This window comes from Gavialis gangeticus, unplaced genomic scaffold (assembly GCF_001723915.1).
Source record: "Gavialis gangeticus isolate Ggan-Ray unplaced genomic scaffold, GavGan_comp1, whole genome shotgun sequence".
Taxonomy (NCBI): domain Eukaryota; kingdom Metazoa; phylum Chordata; order Crocodylia; family Gavialidae; genus Gavialis; species Gavialis gangeticus.
The window spans coordinates 9,145,168-9,159,566 of record NW_017728991.1 but is presented as its reverse complement, the minus strand read 5'-3'; the positions used below and the strand labels follow the sequence as shown (position 1 = coordinate 9,159,566).

The window sequence follows — 14,399 nt, the reverse complement described above, 5'->3', positions numbered from 1 at the left end:
CCCCTTGACTTCTGTCTGCCTGTTTATATATGGACACACACAGGTAGTTCTTGTGATACTGCACTTAATTTGTGTCTCAGCGGAATTTCCACATATACCCCTTTTCTACATGAAGTTATGACACATGCATCTTTTTACCATATCACATTAGGAAATGTAATATGAGATTCAAAAAAGCACACTTCAGCTCTTTTGGATTCCTGGGGGAGTTGAGGGAAGTGGGATATGCTTGTAAGATTGGGCCCTTACGTGGGAAAGCATAATGCTTTAATATTGATTTCCATGAATCGTTTATAATTTATTGCAGCAGATTCCACATAACTTGATTCTGCACCCAGCATGCTGGCATTTGTCATCCAAATGGGCCCTTATGCCATTGCTACTAACCAATCACAGTATTTCTGCAGATTCTGAAATTCATTCTTTCTATCCCCAAACCAATTCTTTTCTCCATTAAAAATGAAGGAGAATACATTTCTTTGTAACATGTTGGAGTTTATCCTGCAGAATAGGTGTGGCCTGATATTTTTACAGTAGCTCATTTATGGCATTTTATTAGGTCTCCTGGGCGCTTTATTTGCACATTATATTTTGGTAGCTAACAGGACTGTGCAATTTGATTTCTATTTTTATGCCCAGCAAGTACAAAAATGTGTAATGTTAAAACAAACCTTTTTATTTCTAACTCCTCTCAGCTTTTGTAGTATGCTTTGGACTTAAAAAAAAAAAAAGCATAGTCTTTCTGATTACTTTGCAAGTATTTAGCGAGACCATCCCTCTGGGATTAAATATTAAATGAAGGTTATTGCAGTTGATAAAACAGAAAATACTCCATTCACTGGTTCTTATTTTTATTTGTGATTTAGGATTATTTTGAGCAGGAGCTCAAGATGAATGGCAATGAGAAAACCCAGACACTTATGGCCTGATCCCATCTTCCCTTTGAGTGTGCGAGAATATAGGTTTATACCTTTAAGTAGATGATATTCATAAATAAGCATTTTATGGAACTGTAAAAGCTTTAGTTGAATAACCTTTATGGTGCCTCTTTGATGTTGTCAGATAAGTGCTATTATCTGTATTTTCTCAATTAGGAAAATGGGATAGAAAGGTTACATAAATTGCCCAAACTTACATAGACTGTCCGCAGCCAAGGCAGGATTAGAACTCAAGACCTGCCGTTTGCTGCCCTTATTTGCATTCCTCCAGCTCCCATTGCCTGTCAACTAGGCAGGCCAGGCCCCTTTAGACTAGCTCCAGCTTCTGCAGATCTGTGGGGTTGGGGGTATTTCCCTCAGGAACTTGACACCCACCAACTAATAGTAAGATGCTTGGCAGGGTGTTCTCTAAGGACACCATGGCAGAGATCTTTGTGCCCCTTCCCCAGATACCCATTGTTCAGTTTGGGATGTTGGGGACCTTGAAACCATCCAAAAAACCACGCTGTAACTGGCAGGATCCAGGACTTTACTGCACTGAAATCCAATTTCCTCTCTCTCTCGGTCCCAGCAGCCGTCAAACCGCATTTAACTATCTTGCATGCTAGCCCTGCTTCCACCTATGCCCATTCGTGCATCACCTCCCCCATATGGAGAAGTTCTCTGTGCTCCCAGTAAGGCCAGTCCAGTAAGCAGCAAGTGATGTTCTGTGAGCAGGGCCATTTTTATGTTTGCATTATCTTCTGCACTCTCTAGCGCCCCCGACCCTCTTCCTCCATCTCCGCTCTCTTGTACTTCTTCTGGTGAAAGCAGCATTTCACAGCTAGGCAGCCCCCATGCTGGGCTGAGAATTTCTTTGATCCCTGACCACTATCTAATAGCATTTAAAAAATAATTTAGGGATTAACTTAGGAAAAATAAAGCCCTACATATAAGCAATTCATGTTCTGTACAAATAAGTCCTTTTTTAAAAAACTCAGTAAGGAAAAGAACTGGAATTGACTTAAACAATGGAAGTGGGTGGATGTTTCTGTGTTTTCTTTCTCTCTGTTGATGTTGCTATGAAAGGTCCCAGTATCAAAATGTGCACGCTGTACAGATTAGGTGACTTTTTTGTTGGTATTTTTATGAGCGTGCTCTTTAATTGGCATTTCTAAATATGCTGTGCTTTAGAAAGAGTCGGAGCTCAGGGCATGCGTGGTCTACTCTCGTGAGTAAGCCTTTATTTTCCTGAGATGTGCCGCTGGCTTTGGTACAGCTGCTTGCATGAGTCAAAGCTACTTGCTGCGAATGGAAATTTGTAAGATTGGGCCTGTTATGCTTTTCGAGGACACGCCGACTTTTGGTCAGCCTCACACTAAGTTTCCCTCTGTGTTCTAGTATCTAATTTGCTCTCACTTTTAAACTTCTTTGCATTGCCAGAGTGGCGCACATTGGTCATAGTATAACTGAAACTCAGACCCCATGTTGGACAGAGCTCAACTGTGGCTTTGTAACCACTAGCCCACACTGGGAGGCAATGGATCTGCCTGCCTGTATTAGATATTTATGTGGTTCCCATTACCATAGTATCAGAGCATTTCTCAACCTTTAACATATTCATACTCCCAGCATAACATGTGGGGCTGTCTTTAACTGAGAAGTGGCAGAGGGAAGACTGGAAAGCCCCCGGGTTAATGGCAAACATTTATCTGAGATCTGGATGCGTAGCTGAGCCTGGCTGGGTCACCTTCTTCTCTCTCTCTCTCTTCTCAGTCCTTTCCTCTTTCACTGGCCTATGGGGGAGACATGTCTTTTACCTGCCTCTTTGAAACCCTTGCTGGTAGGAGGGAACACCTGGCCTCATGGTAAAATGAAGAGTGAGATCAGGTTGCCGCTGTGTTTGGGACGTGAGCAGCAATGACTCCAGGAGAGCAGGAGTCTCATCTTATATACCATCGCTTCGTCCTGGCAAGTTGCTCCAGCGTGTGGTCTAACTGCAACTTCCAGGCACCGATCTTGCAATGCTTCTCTTGTTCCATGCGCAGGGATTGAGTCAGTCCCCACTCTTTGCTCTGATAAGGTAAGTCGAGCTCCTTAAACCTTCCATCAGGAGGAAGGTTTGTTCACTGACTGGATCACTCGTATGGCCTTCCCTCGACTCTCCCAGTATTTTCACATACTGGAAGTGTGCACACCAGAGCTGCATGCAGGATTCTGGTAAAAGTCTTTAATGATGCTAGATACAGAGGCAAGATAATTCCACTGCTTCTACTTGACGTATCTACTTTTTACATCCAAGAATCAAATTAATCATTTTTTGCACAGTATCATACTGAAAGATCAAGGATACAATTTGTAGGGATGTTTGAACTGAACCCTAATTTCAGACCATCAAATGGTAATTGATATGATTCAGTGAATAATGATGTCAGTGAGAGTCAAACAAGGGTCCTTGAGGCCAATGCCTTCATTCCTATCTAAGGCCAAGTAAAAAAGTAATTCCCTCTGCTTTACCTTTCTCAATCACGCTTAGTCCTGGATTGCTTTCTGCCACGTAAAATGCTTTGCAAACTATAATCAATTAATGAATCTTCACAATACTCATGTAAATTAGATAAGCAAGTGGTGATAACAACTTGTTGATAGGCAAGAAAGGCAGAATGTTGCCCAAAAAGCCAAAGAGGGAATCATTTCCACATCCTGCAGTCCTTGAGTGTACCTGCAACGCCACATCTCCCTAAAAAGTCATGTGTCTGGGCTCCTTTAGCGCTCCTTGATCGAAGACAACCACAGACTTTGGAGTACAGTTGCTTAACTGCTCTTTTAGTTTTTGAATGCACTTTTATTGCTTCTCTTCCAGCAACACCCCCAGGTATTTCTTGACCAGTCTTTTCTTTGAAAAAAATAGTTAATAATGTGCACACTTTATAGATTTTTTTTGTCTTCCAAGTGCCTTACCACCAAAAACCTCAACTAGTACAAACTTCTTTACATTAGATACTAATGTGTTAGGGAACTGCCTAAGGAAGATAGCTCGTTAATGCAAGTGAGCTAATCCAGTGATCTAGTGCCAGTGAAACATGGAGAAACTGAATTGGTGTTTCTGCTCAAACTAATAGGGCAGCACTGCAGGGGGTGGAGAGTCCAGCATATAGAGAGGTGGGGCCCGAGCAGTGTGACACAGCCATCTAAGCAAGCAGCACCTCTCACGAGCGAGTCCTGTCTAGCCCTCGTTGGGCAAAACCATCAGAACAGATTGCGCAGCGCCGTGGAGAGGAGATGAAGTATCGGGCTGAAGGAAATCCTGGAAGTTCCTTCCCTTAGCTTTGTGGCCCTTCTGACTTCTGTCCCCGTTTCACTTGGATTCCCAGATGTGAAGATACATTGAAAAGAAAATAATAATAATAATAATTTTATATATATATGCATATGTATATATATGTATGTATATGTGTGTGTGTGTGTGTGTGTGTGTGTGTGTGTATATATATATATATATATATAAAAAAACACACACTATATATACACATACATGCACACACACATATATATACACATATGCACACACATGCACGCACACACACACACACACACACACACACACACACACACACACACAAATAAAACAAGGGTATTTCAGACCAAAATGAGGGAATTTTCCACTCGTGGAGTGCTTTTAGTTTTTTAAGAGCCAAACTGCTTGTGTCAGACATTGTTGGCCAGATGAAGGTGTTCAGCACTCCTGGGTTGTAGCTGTTCAAACACTCGCTTGCTGCCACTTAACCTCTTCAATTCCGCAGCTGTAAAATAGGCAGTAATAGTTCTGCATTGGCTAATGGGAGTGTTTGAGCCACATTACAGCTTGCATTTACATTTCTGTGCAACATAGCACACAGTGTAATTCTTATTGCTTGTCTTATGATAGCACCTGCAGATCCCAATTGAGATCCAGGCCCCCTAGGCTGAGCATTGTAGAGAAGAGAGGGAAGGAAACAGTCCTCACCCCAAAAAGAGCTTGGATTCCAGATAAGTGTGAAAAGCAGCAGTGACCCGCTGGTTTGCCCAGGGTCACAGAGCAGGTCACCGATAGATGGTGGGAATAGCACCCAGAATCCCTGTCTGGTCTGATCTTTCACTAAATCACATCATCTTCATAACATGACATAAAATCTTTGGATCTAATGAATTCAGAGAACAACTTGGTGATTAACCAAAGTACAAGTGAGAACAAATGTCAGAAGTGGCAAAGATGCTGCTGGGGCAGACGCTTTCAGTGTACATTACTCAGGAGGAGGGGCCCCAGCGTTGCTGAATAAGCCCATGATTGGGACATGTTGGTTCCCTCTTGTCTGTCTGTCCATCTACAAAGTGATCTGTTTTAAAAAGAAACAGGTGAAAAGAAGGCTGCCCCTTTATTCTAAAATTGTAAAGTGGATGAATTGGATATTTAAAAAAAAAAAAAAAAAAAATCTTGGCCAGAAGTAGGTTACATAACTTAAGCCAGTCTAAAATTATATGCCAGCAATTTACAGGCGTTTTATGTAACTGTTTATACTGCTGTTTATTTAAAAATTACTACTTATCTTGGCGATCGCAGCAACACATCATGCATTTGCTAGCTCTGGGATACAGGGCACCTTCATTAAAAACACATAGTCACCCATATATTAAATACAAAAAAAAACGTGCTCTGACATAACGTTAAGTGTCAGATGGAAACCCGCAACAGCCAGGACATTCAGCGTTCAAGACAAAGCAGGCCTTTCGGGTGTTGAGAACAGGACTGGAGCATGCTCCTTCCTTAACTCGCCCAGCCGCACTCGGGTACTCCACAGCTCAGCACAGGCTATAAGACCAGCTCTTGTTCTTGAGCTCTTATAAAAGACCCTCTTCATCTGGAAATTTTTGTGCTTGTGCTTTTGTAGATTCAAGTCAGACTCATCATACTTTTCAAGTGCTGACTTTCAGGCTGGGTTTTGTTCTCTCTTAAAGTTCCAACAAGTCGTTTTTTGTAGAGATGTGCAAATAATTAAGTTTTTAGTTCACTGGCAGGAACAGAAAATATCACGGGCAAAAATTGTTTGGGGTCAGTCTGGACTGTATTTTTTCCAATGTCCTTGGGAAAACAAAAGGGGGTGGAAAAAGCAAAGAAAAATATTGTTTCATGTCAACTAAAATATGTTCAAGGGAATTACCTCTCGTTATAAATCATTTTTGGCAAATTTCAAAACAATATTATTTTGAAAACTGAAATTTGACATTTTTCACTCTGAAAATGCGGAAGTGAAATGTTTTGACTTTTAAAAAATGTTTCCAGTTCCTTTTGGGGGGGGGTCAGCCAAAGCCAGTCGCTGAATTGGCATGAGTTAGCTAATTGTTTTGATCAGCCCAAAACTGCATTTTTCAGCAAAGAAGTTATTCATCAAAAATATCTGCCAGCTCTAAGTCAATGCTGTAACGGTGCCAATCTTTAAAGTGTTGTAATCTAGTGGGAATGTCTTTATTGTTTTATTTTTTGTTTTGTTTTGTTTTATTTTATTTTACCTCTAAACCTATTATTCCAAAACTAAGATAAATAAAAACCCTTCCAATGGGCAGTGTCTAAGTGTTACAAATTCAGGGGTAGGCAAAATGTGGCCCAGGGGCCGAATGTGGCCCGGCAGGCCATTCTATCCAGCCCATGGGGCCCCCCCAAAATTAAGAAGATGAATATTTATCTGCCGCTGGCTGCCTGTCATGTGGCCCTCGATGGCTTGCCAAAACTCAGTAAGTGGCCCTCCACCCGAAATAATTGCCCGCCCCTGTGTTACACACTCAAAAGCAACATTGTTTCTTTGGTGGCTCAGCAGCTAAGTAACAAAGTGCATATCTCAGTACATACCCACAATCTGTGCAATCCCCATTGACAGTGGAGGCTTAGTAACAAGAATAAGTGATGAAATCGTTCACCTCAAACTTTCAATTTTTGGGAAGGCAAAGCACATTCCCAACGTCTGGCCACGTTTTAGTTTGTGCCCTTATACGACCAGTGCATTAGAGACATTCTCCAGTGAGCAGATCCACTTGGGTTTCGCAGCCTTTTTGACATGCAGAAGCTGTAATGCAATGAGGGATCGGGTTCTGCATCTCCTTCCATCTGTGTGAATGCTAGATTATAGCTGGGGCTTGTGATACAACATTAATACTCAATTTCCTTTTCAGTATCCTTCAATGGAGTTCCTCCAGAACGTTATCATACTAGCAATGATTTCTGTTGTCATGCAGTACCTTTCTACAACATGCTACTTCCTGTTACCCATATTATGGGAAAAATAATCATGTTTAAATCAATGGTGCCAGATAGCTGTTCATTCCAACCAGGCTTTTGCACAGTAAAAATTATATAGCACAAAAGGGCTTACACAACTCATCTCAGTGCACTCTGATAAGATGCGCCAATAAGCATCAGGCTCTTGAATTATTTTTCTGTATTGTGGGCTTGATGCAGTGCCCATTGACGTCAATAGAAAGGCTCCCCCTATAACTCGTATGGGATGTGGATTTGGCTGTATATTTTATAGTCCTACCATGTTACAATTTCTGTGCTACAGGCAAACTGGCTTCTTTTTGTTGAGACTGTGCAATGTGAAAATACTAAGAAGTAAACGAATAAGCCATAGAACAAAGTTAATTATGCAGTAAAATGATTTTAATGTGCGTCTCAGTTTCCTCGTCAGTAAAATGGGGGAAATGATACCAAACTCCTTTGGAAGGTCCTTGAAATCTATTGATGAAAAGTTCCATATAAGAACAAAGTGGGGAAATTAGACTTATTTTTAGCTAGATAGCCGTAGGGTAGAGATTGGCAGTATGCGCAAAGTGAATACAGGCTCCATCATTTGCAAATTATTTTTCCCATTTTAAAAACTGTGCTCTCTCTTGTGTCATCACCTTGTTTAGTAGACCTGATCAAAAATGTGAAAAACAGCTTGTTCAAATAAAGGCTGAGCAAATATATATATGCACAAACTGCACTGATGAAAACGTTCAGCAAAAAACTTCATGGAAGGGACTGGCATTCCATCAAAAATCAATATTTTTATGAAAAATGGACCCCAAAACTCACCATTTTGAAAATGTTAGACAGTTCTAATGACCTTTTTGCATTGAAATTTTGAAATAAAAATCATGCAAAACCACTCAACTCCATCAGTAGGGTAAACTATATATATTTTTAAAGCTCATGGGATATTTTTGCCACATATGAAGAGTGTTTCTGTCAGCATCTGAAATTCTGTTGAAACTGTCTTTGGCTTTACTGCAGTGCTGGCATTTTCTTGCAAAGGTCCCACTCAAGAATGGGCCCCGGCATGCTCACTGATGGACACACACGTGCAAAAGATGCAGGACTCAAGCCTCATTTATGCCAAAGCCTTTTTACATCACTCTGTCAATATATCTGGGCCTGAAGTGACCGCACATCTGTTTGCTAGACGTTCGACAGCTGAGGAAGGGCTTCTCCAGTTGAAGAGAAAGGAGAAACATGCCCGAACTAGCAGCATGATGCAGAGCAAGTGTCAGTCCGAAGTGATTTAATACAGCCGAGTTATAAAACCCTGAAAAAATCGAGGTTTACAATGGAAACTCTGACAGGCCGTCAAGTTACAGTGGCACTCGCAGGCCCTGCTGTAATTAAATCCTCAGCAAAAACTTCACAACATGCTACAATAATAACCTTTAAATTTTCATAGTGGTGGATAGAGATAGCCCTGTGACTGCTGTTAAAGGCAGCAGTATTTAGGTAGTTAAAACCCCCTGAAACACTAGGAAATTATATCTAAAAAGGGGCAATAGACAAAACCAATATGCTTTTCTTAGTGGTGAATGTTAAAGTGTTTCAGGGCAGACTTGTGCAATATGTGAGCCTACAAGGTGCAGTCAGAAAGAAGGGGGAAAGCCATGCAGAGGGCAGAAAAGACATGCAAGCCCTTTGTTGTTCTGCTAACCCTGCAAAAATACTGGGGAAACCCACCACTGTGTCTGCTGAGCAGAAAATATTGTGAGAAATGTTCCTTTTTTTCCTAAATGCCAAAAGGGCACAGCCGACTTTGCCATTGAGATGTGTGAAAATTTCATGCTCTGAAATCAAATACTTCTTTAGTTAGTGCTTTGGTTTCAAAAGCTGAAGCTCTTGACAATTACACATGTGAAAATGATAGCCGCCGCGGGAAATTTTGAGGATCTAAAATGAAAGAAATCTCTGGGCCAAATCCATTATGTAAATGCAGACCGTCTATGACATTTGTCCATATTTACATGAGCATAACCGAGAGGAGAATTTGGTCTATAACCTGCGATCTCTGCAACGACTTGTTGAACTAGACATCCAGGCCGACGGCTTGCCCACCACGTGGAGCCAGACGGGTTGTGAACAGACAAGCTATTAAATCCCAGAAATGTGAGTCTGCTGTAGTAACTGGCCCTATGCTACAACCAGGGAATTTGCCATTCCTAGCATATCACTTAAGAAAAATAGGCTGTTTCCCTGTCAGCAGTCACAATTCACCATTCACTTGTGCTCATTTGAAAACCGAATTCCTAGATCTGCCCGTCTCTAACTTAAAGTATTTTCGTGCTCCCATTCACTTCCGCAAGGCGTAAAGGGGGAAATGTTAATGGCAGTGGGGCTGATCTTGCCAGCTCTTCTGCTTGCGAGCACTTCAGGAAGGGCAGCCACATCCTTGCATCTAAAGGATGGACCTGTCTGATTGGAAAAGACAGTTTAATGCAACACTGCTTGATTTTTTTTTTCTTCCATAATGAATGTCCTGTCTTGTGGGTCTGTGCGACTTCTGTCATTATGCCACAGAAATCCTGCCTTGAGTAGGGGGCTGGACTAGATGTCTTTGCGAGGTCCCTTCAGCCCTACTTTCCTACGATCTGGTGCAGAGTACAGAATCAGAGTCCGCTGCAGTCAGAAGTACAGATCTCTGCCCCGCTATCGGCAGTACAAGGATGCAGCCGAGGTCCTGGGGCCCAGAAGCAGCAGCGACTTCTGGTTACCGCCACGATCACAATTGTAATTAAGCAGCTGCCACTCTTTTTTTTTTTTTTTGCACCTGAGGTGGTTGCCCTGTTCACGCCACCCTCCTTATGCCTCTGACCCCTATGGCATTGCCTTGATAGCCGGGGGGCTGTATGCAGGCCCAAGGGTCCACCCATGTGGCTTTAGCAGCACAACCAGAGGCTCTCTGTCCATTTGGATGTATAGGCTGGGTTACTTGGGCTCTCAGTTCTCCACACAAGCTCTCTTTCCTGCTGCTGCTTTTTCTTTAAAAGGAAATTGCTTAAATGACTGTAACTTGCATGCCGAAGCATTTTTAAACATACTTTTATGAAAAGCTTTTGAGCTATTTTTTCACATGCGCACAGACAGACACACACACACACACACACACACACACACAACTGAGCGCCATACCAAACACTGTGAATCATCATATGGTCTTGCTCTAGCCACACGGAGGAGTTAATGAGTAAATGGTGGGAGAAAAGGCAGCTACTTAATTTCCACGGTGATAAAATGCCTCAATTTTCTTTCCCTGAAATCTGATTTGCTTTTCTTTGGCTATTTATTTTCTAGTGGAATGGAGCTGCTCTGAAGACTTTTCTCCTTTGGCCGGGGAAATTATCATGGATAATCTTCAGTCTTTGAGGTGCATCATCACAGGCCTCAGAACGGTAAAGGCCAAATCATTAATTTAGATCTTTAACTCCCCCGGTGATATAAGGGCCCTGACATTTGTGTCCAGACCTCTTGGCAATAACAGCAGAGTACCATTCCTCTGGCAACAACTGCCCGTCATTAAGCATAATATGTCTGGTATCCATAATCTGGGAGTCACAGAGGAATAGACAAACAGCATGAACTGTTTTGTAAGTTGTCATGTTATGGGGAGATCAGAAAAGATTGGAATGAAAGCCCCTGCTCTCTGGATCACAGGATAATCTCAGTGCAGATCAAAGGCTCCTGAGTGATCCAGTCCTGACTCCATGTCTGATGGTTAAAATAACAAGTCTATCTCCTCCACCTCATCCAGGAACACAGTTGCTGACTGCCGTCTTTTTCTTTTTAAAGAAAGGATGTGTGTGTTTGTGCAGATAAGAACTGGGTTAGTGATGGAGAAAACTTTTCATGAATATTTGCATGGATTTTTACCGAGTCTAACTTCAGCCACATGTCTATAACCCTGCTCTGCCAGGGCTTTTGAGACCATTTGTAGAAGCAAATTTTGGTTCACAAATGCTGGCCTCATTCAGAAGTTGCACAAATATTTGTGCTGGAAGCCTTCTTTAAGGGCCCAATCCAAAGTTCACTAAAGTTTACAGGAGTCTTTCCATTGACTGGACTGGGTGTTGAATCAGAGATTTGGGTCAAAAAACCTTGGCCATTGGCCTGAAGCATAGGTTGCTACGGATATCTGACTGTGCCCTAAGGTTAAAATTCTTAAATAGATTTGTCTGGGAGTTCAGGGATGGGCACAACATGAAAACTTCCAGCACCAGTTTGGGAAGAGATTGTTTTATTTAGTCGTTTGCTCTGGAGAGAGCTTTGAATTGAAGCCCGTTATTTTTCCCGGCTGATGGGCTCTCGCTTGCATCTTCTACCTTTTCATTCTTACCAGCAGTATAAAGCAGTTTTACTAAAATACAAATCAGCTAAACGTGCGGTCACTTCCAAGAACGCATGTTAAGGGCAGAACTTTGTTATACCTTTAGCTCCGCACAGATATGCGGATGCAATATCTTTACAGGAACGGTGGGGTTTTTAATAGGGCTCACACTGGCTTACCTCCGCTTTCTTTGAAATCTCGTGGAGGAGAGAGCTTTGGTCCCTGCTCCTGTCACTGTTTGTGGTTCCTGCCAAGGCAGTGGGTAAATGGTGGAAATAATTGTGAGATCAGAGACTGAAACCCTGAATTCCCTCCTGCACACAGTGTGCCCTAAGCACTTTGCTGCAGAGTTGTGCTCCTCCTTGCTCACTGTCTTTCCGTGCCCCTGAATCTGACATGCTCTTCATGGCAGCTTCAGCACAGAGGGAGGGAGTATCCTGTAGCCTGGAGGTTGGGATCTTCCCATGGCAGACAGGCAAGGATGCAGGGGTTGAATCCCTTCAATCCGCCGAGAGAATTGAACCCGTCTCATTGCTATTCCCGCCCCAGTAAAGCTCTTCTAGCGTGAGCCAATCCATACAGATGCATAAGGATATAAAACTGAGCAGAAGGAATTTCTCAAGTCATTAATTTAAGGCCATATCAGTTAAGATAGGTATGGCATGTTAGAGAAGCAAAGTGCAAAGAAATTAATATTTAAGGTTTAATGCATTTTGTTTCCATTTTTGTTCATTTGCAGGGCCAAAGGTATTATGTCCAAGTCTCTGCCTACAACATGAAAGGATGGGGTCTGTCCCAAGCCACTACTCCTGCCTCCGCTTCTCCGTCCAGTAGGTTATGAGCTGTTACATCTACTGTATTTGATTCCTAACTGCTGCTTTCTCAGAATCTGTCCCTTTTAAAAGTGAGGTTGTAAACATCCACTCGTCCAGGACCAAAGGCCAGGTGGGGAAGCCAGGTGAGAATGCAGTAAATGAAATATAAGTTCAGGCCCACAAACAAATACGCACACATGCACACACAGAGTGTGCGTGTGTATATACAGAGAGAGAGAGAGAGAGAGAGTGTGTGTGTTGGAATTTTCTTTGCTTGTTGCATATTATATCTGTGTGCGTGTATGTAGATATATGGTAGGCAACTGTCGATCCTCTGGATCATGGTATACACATAAGAGGTCTAGTCAGATGCCTGATGAATCCATTTGTGGCTGACAAGCCCAATTCAAGAGCAACACAGCTTGTTACAAATTTCACAGGTCCATACGTTGTCTGAGTTGGAGTCCAGAGTTTGTAGGATGCTGCTTTCTTCTTTCTTGCTTTGCTCCCATCCTCTGGATCAAAGCCACTTCATGTTGAGCTGCCCCCAGTGCCAGATGTTCCCACCAGATTGGGCAGGATTCTGCGCGCTCCTCCCAACTTTCTACGTTGATGTCGAGCAACTTCATATAATTTTTTCAGGCATCGTGGTACCACCATAGAGGGCAACCCGACTTTCTAGAGCCATCTTCAATCTCACTATGCAAAATATTCTTGGGGATACGGTCTTCTCCCATTTCCCTGACATGGCCGATCCATCACAACCTTCTCTTCTTGATAACAGTTTTCTACGTGTGCCAGTCCTGTGCACTCCAGCACTTCGGTGTTTGGTATTCTGCTTTCCCACTTTATTTTCAGGATCTTATGCAGACATCTCATGTGGAAGCTGTTCAGTCTCTTGATAGGCCTACCATATGTAGTCCACATTTCTGAACCATAAAGCAGGGATGACAGCCCACGTCTCATAGATTTGCATCTTCACCTTAGCTGATAGTTTTCTGTTATTCCATGCACAAAATTCTTAGCTGCTTTTCCATTTCTGTTAGTCAGCTCAGTCTGAAGGTCCAGATTCCTGCTGATTGTAGACTCCAAGTAGCAAAAACTGTCAATGACAACAAGGGATTTCTCCTCCAGAGTGATGATGTCAGGCACTGGTTCTTCCACCCCTTGGTACATAATCATAGTCTTCTTGAGACTAATTGCCATCCTTAAACTCTTGCATGATTCAAATAATATGCCCAAGACATTTTGCTGGGAAGATTCACTTTGAACAACCAAGAACACATCATCTGAAAACGGGAATTTTCTCAGGACCAGTTCTTTCACCTTGGTTTTCACGCTAAACCTTGAGATGTTGAAGCCTCCGTCTAGTCTGGTTCAAAGATAAATGCCATCATTGCTGGCTTTGAATGCATGAAGAAACAGTAATGAAAAGTAAATGTTAAGAAAAGTATGGAGACTAAAATGCACACGTTTCACCCTGTTGTTTTGATGTCAGAGGTGTTTAATTCTTTATTATCATAATCTACAGTTACCTTCATACCTTGATGTAAAGAGCAAGTTTATACATTTTGCAGGGGGACAACCCAGTTTCTCTGGAACAGAAAAAAGTCCTGTCTGGTGACTCTATTGCAGGCCTTCATCAGATCGATGAAGGCTATGTACAGGCGTATTCATTTTTCTCTACACTTCTCTTGCAGTTGTTGACTGAATATATCACATCAATGGTGGAGCATCCTGAGTGAAGGCCACCTTGACTTTCAGGATAGAGACTTTCACCTAGAGATTGTAGCTTAGGAGCATGATGCGAGTAACAATTTTTCCAGCCTTCCTGAACAGGAAAATACCTCTAGAGCTGTCACAGTCACTTCTATCCCCTTTGTTTTTGTATAATTGTACAGACTGTTCATCTCTGAAATCTTGCGGTACTGCTTCCTCTTTCCAACAGAAAACATCATGGAGCTTTCCAAGTAATTTGTTGTTGGCGTGTTTGTATGTTTTAGCGGGCAAAC

At 42.3% G+C, this 14,399-nt stretch overlaps 1 protein-coding gene across 1 annotated transcript in view; it reads left to right on the top strand.

Moving 5' to 3' along the window:
• Positions 1-14,399, top strand: part of ANKFN1 (ankyrin repeat and fibronectin type III domain containing 1) — a 108,820-nt gene that overhangs the window by 44,827 nt on the left and 49,594 nt on the right. Inside the window, exons 7-8 of the mRNA XM_019515126.1 lie at positions 10,543-10,640; positions 12,312-12,402. Coding sequence (XP_019370671.1) covers positions 10,543-10,640; positions 12,312-12,402 — 189 coding nt within the window. The remainder of the gene's footprint in view (positions 1-10,542; positions 10,641-12,311; positions 12,403-14,399) is intronic.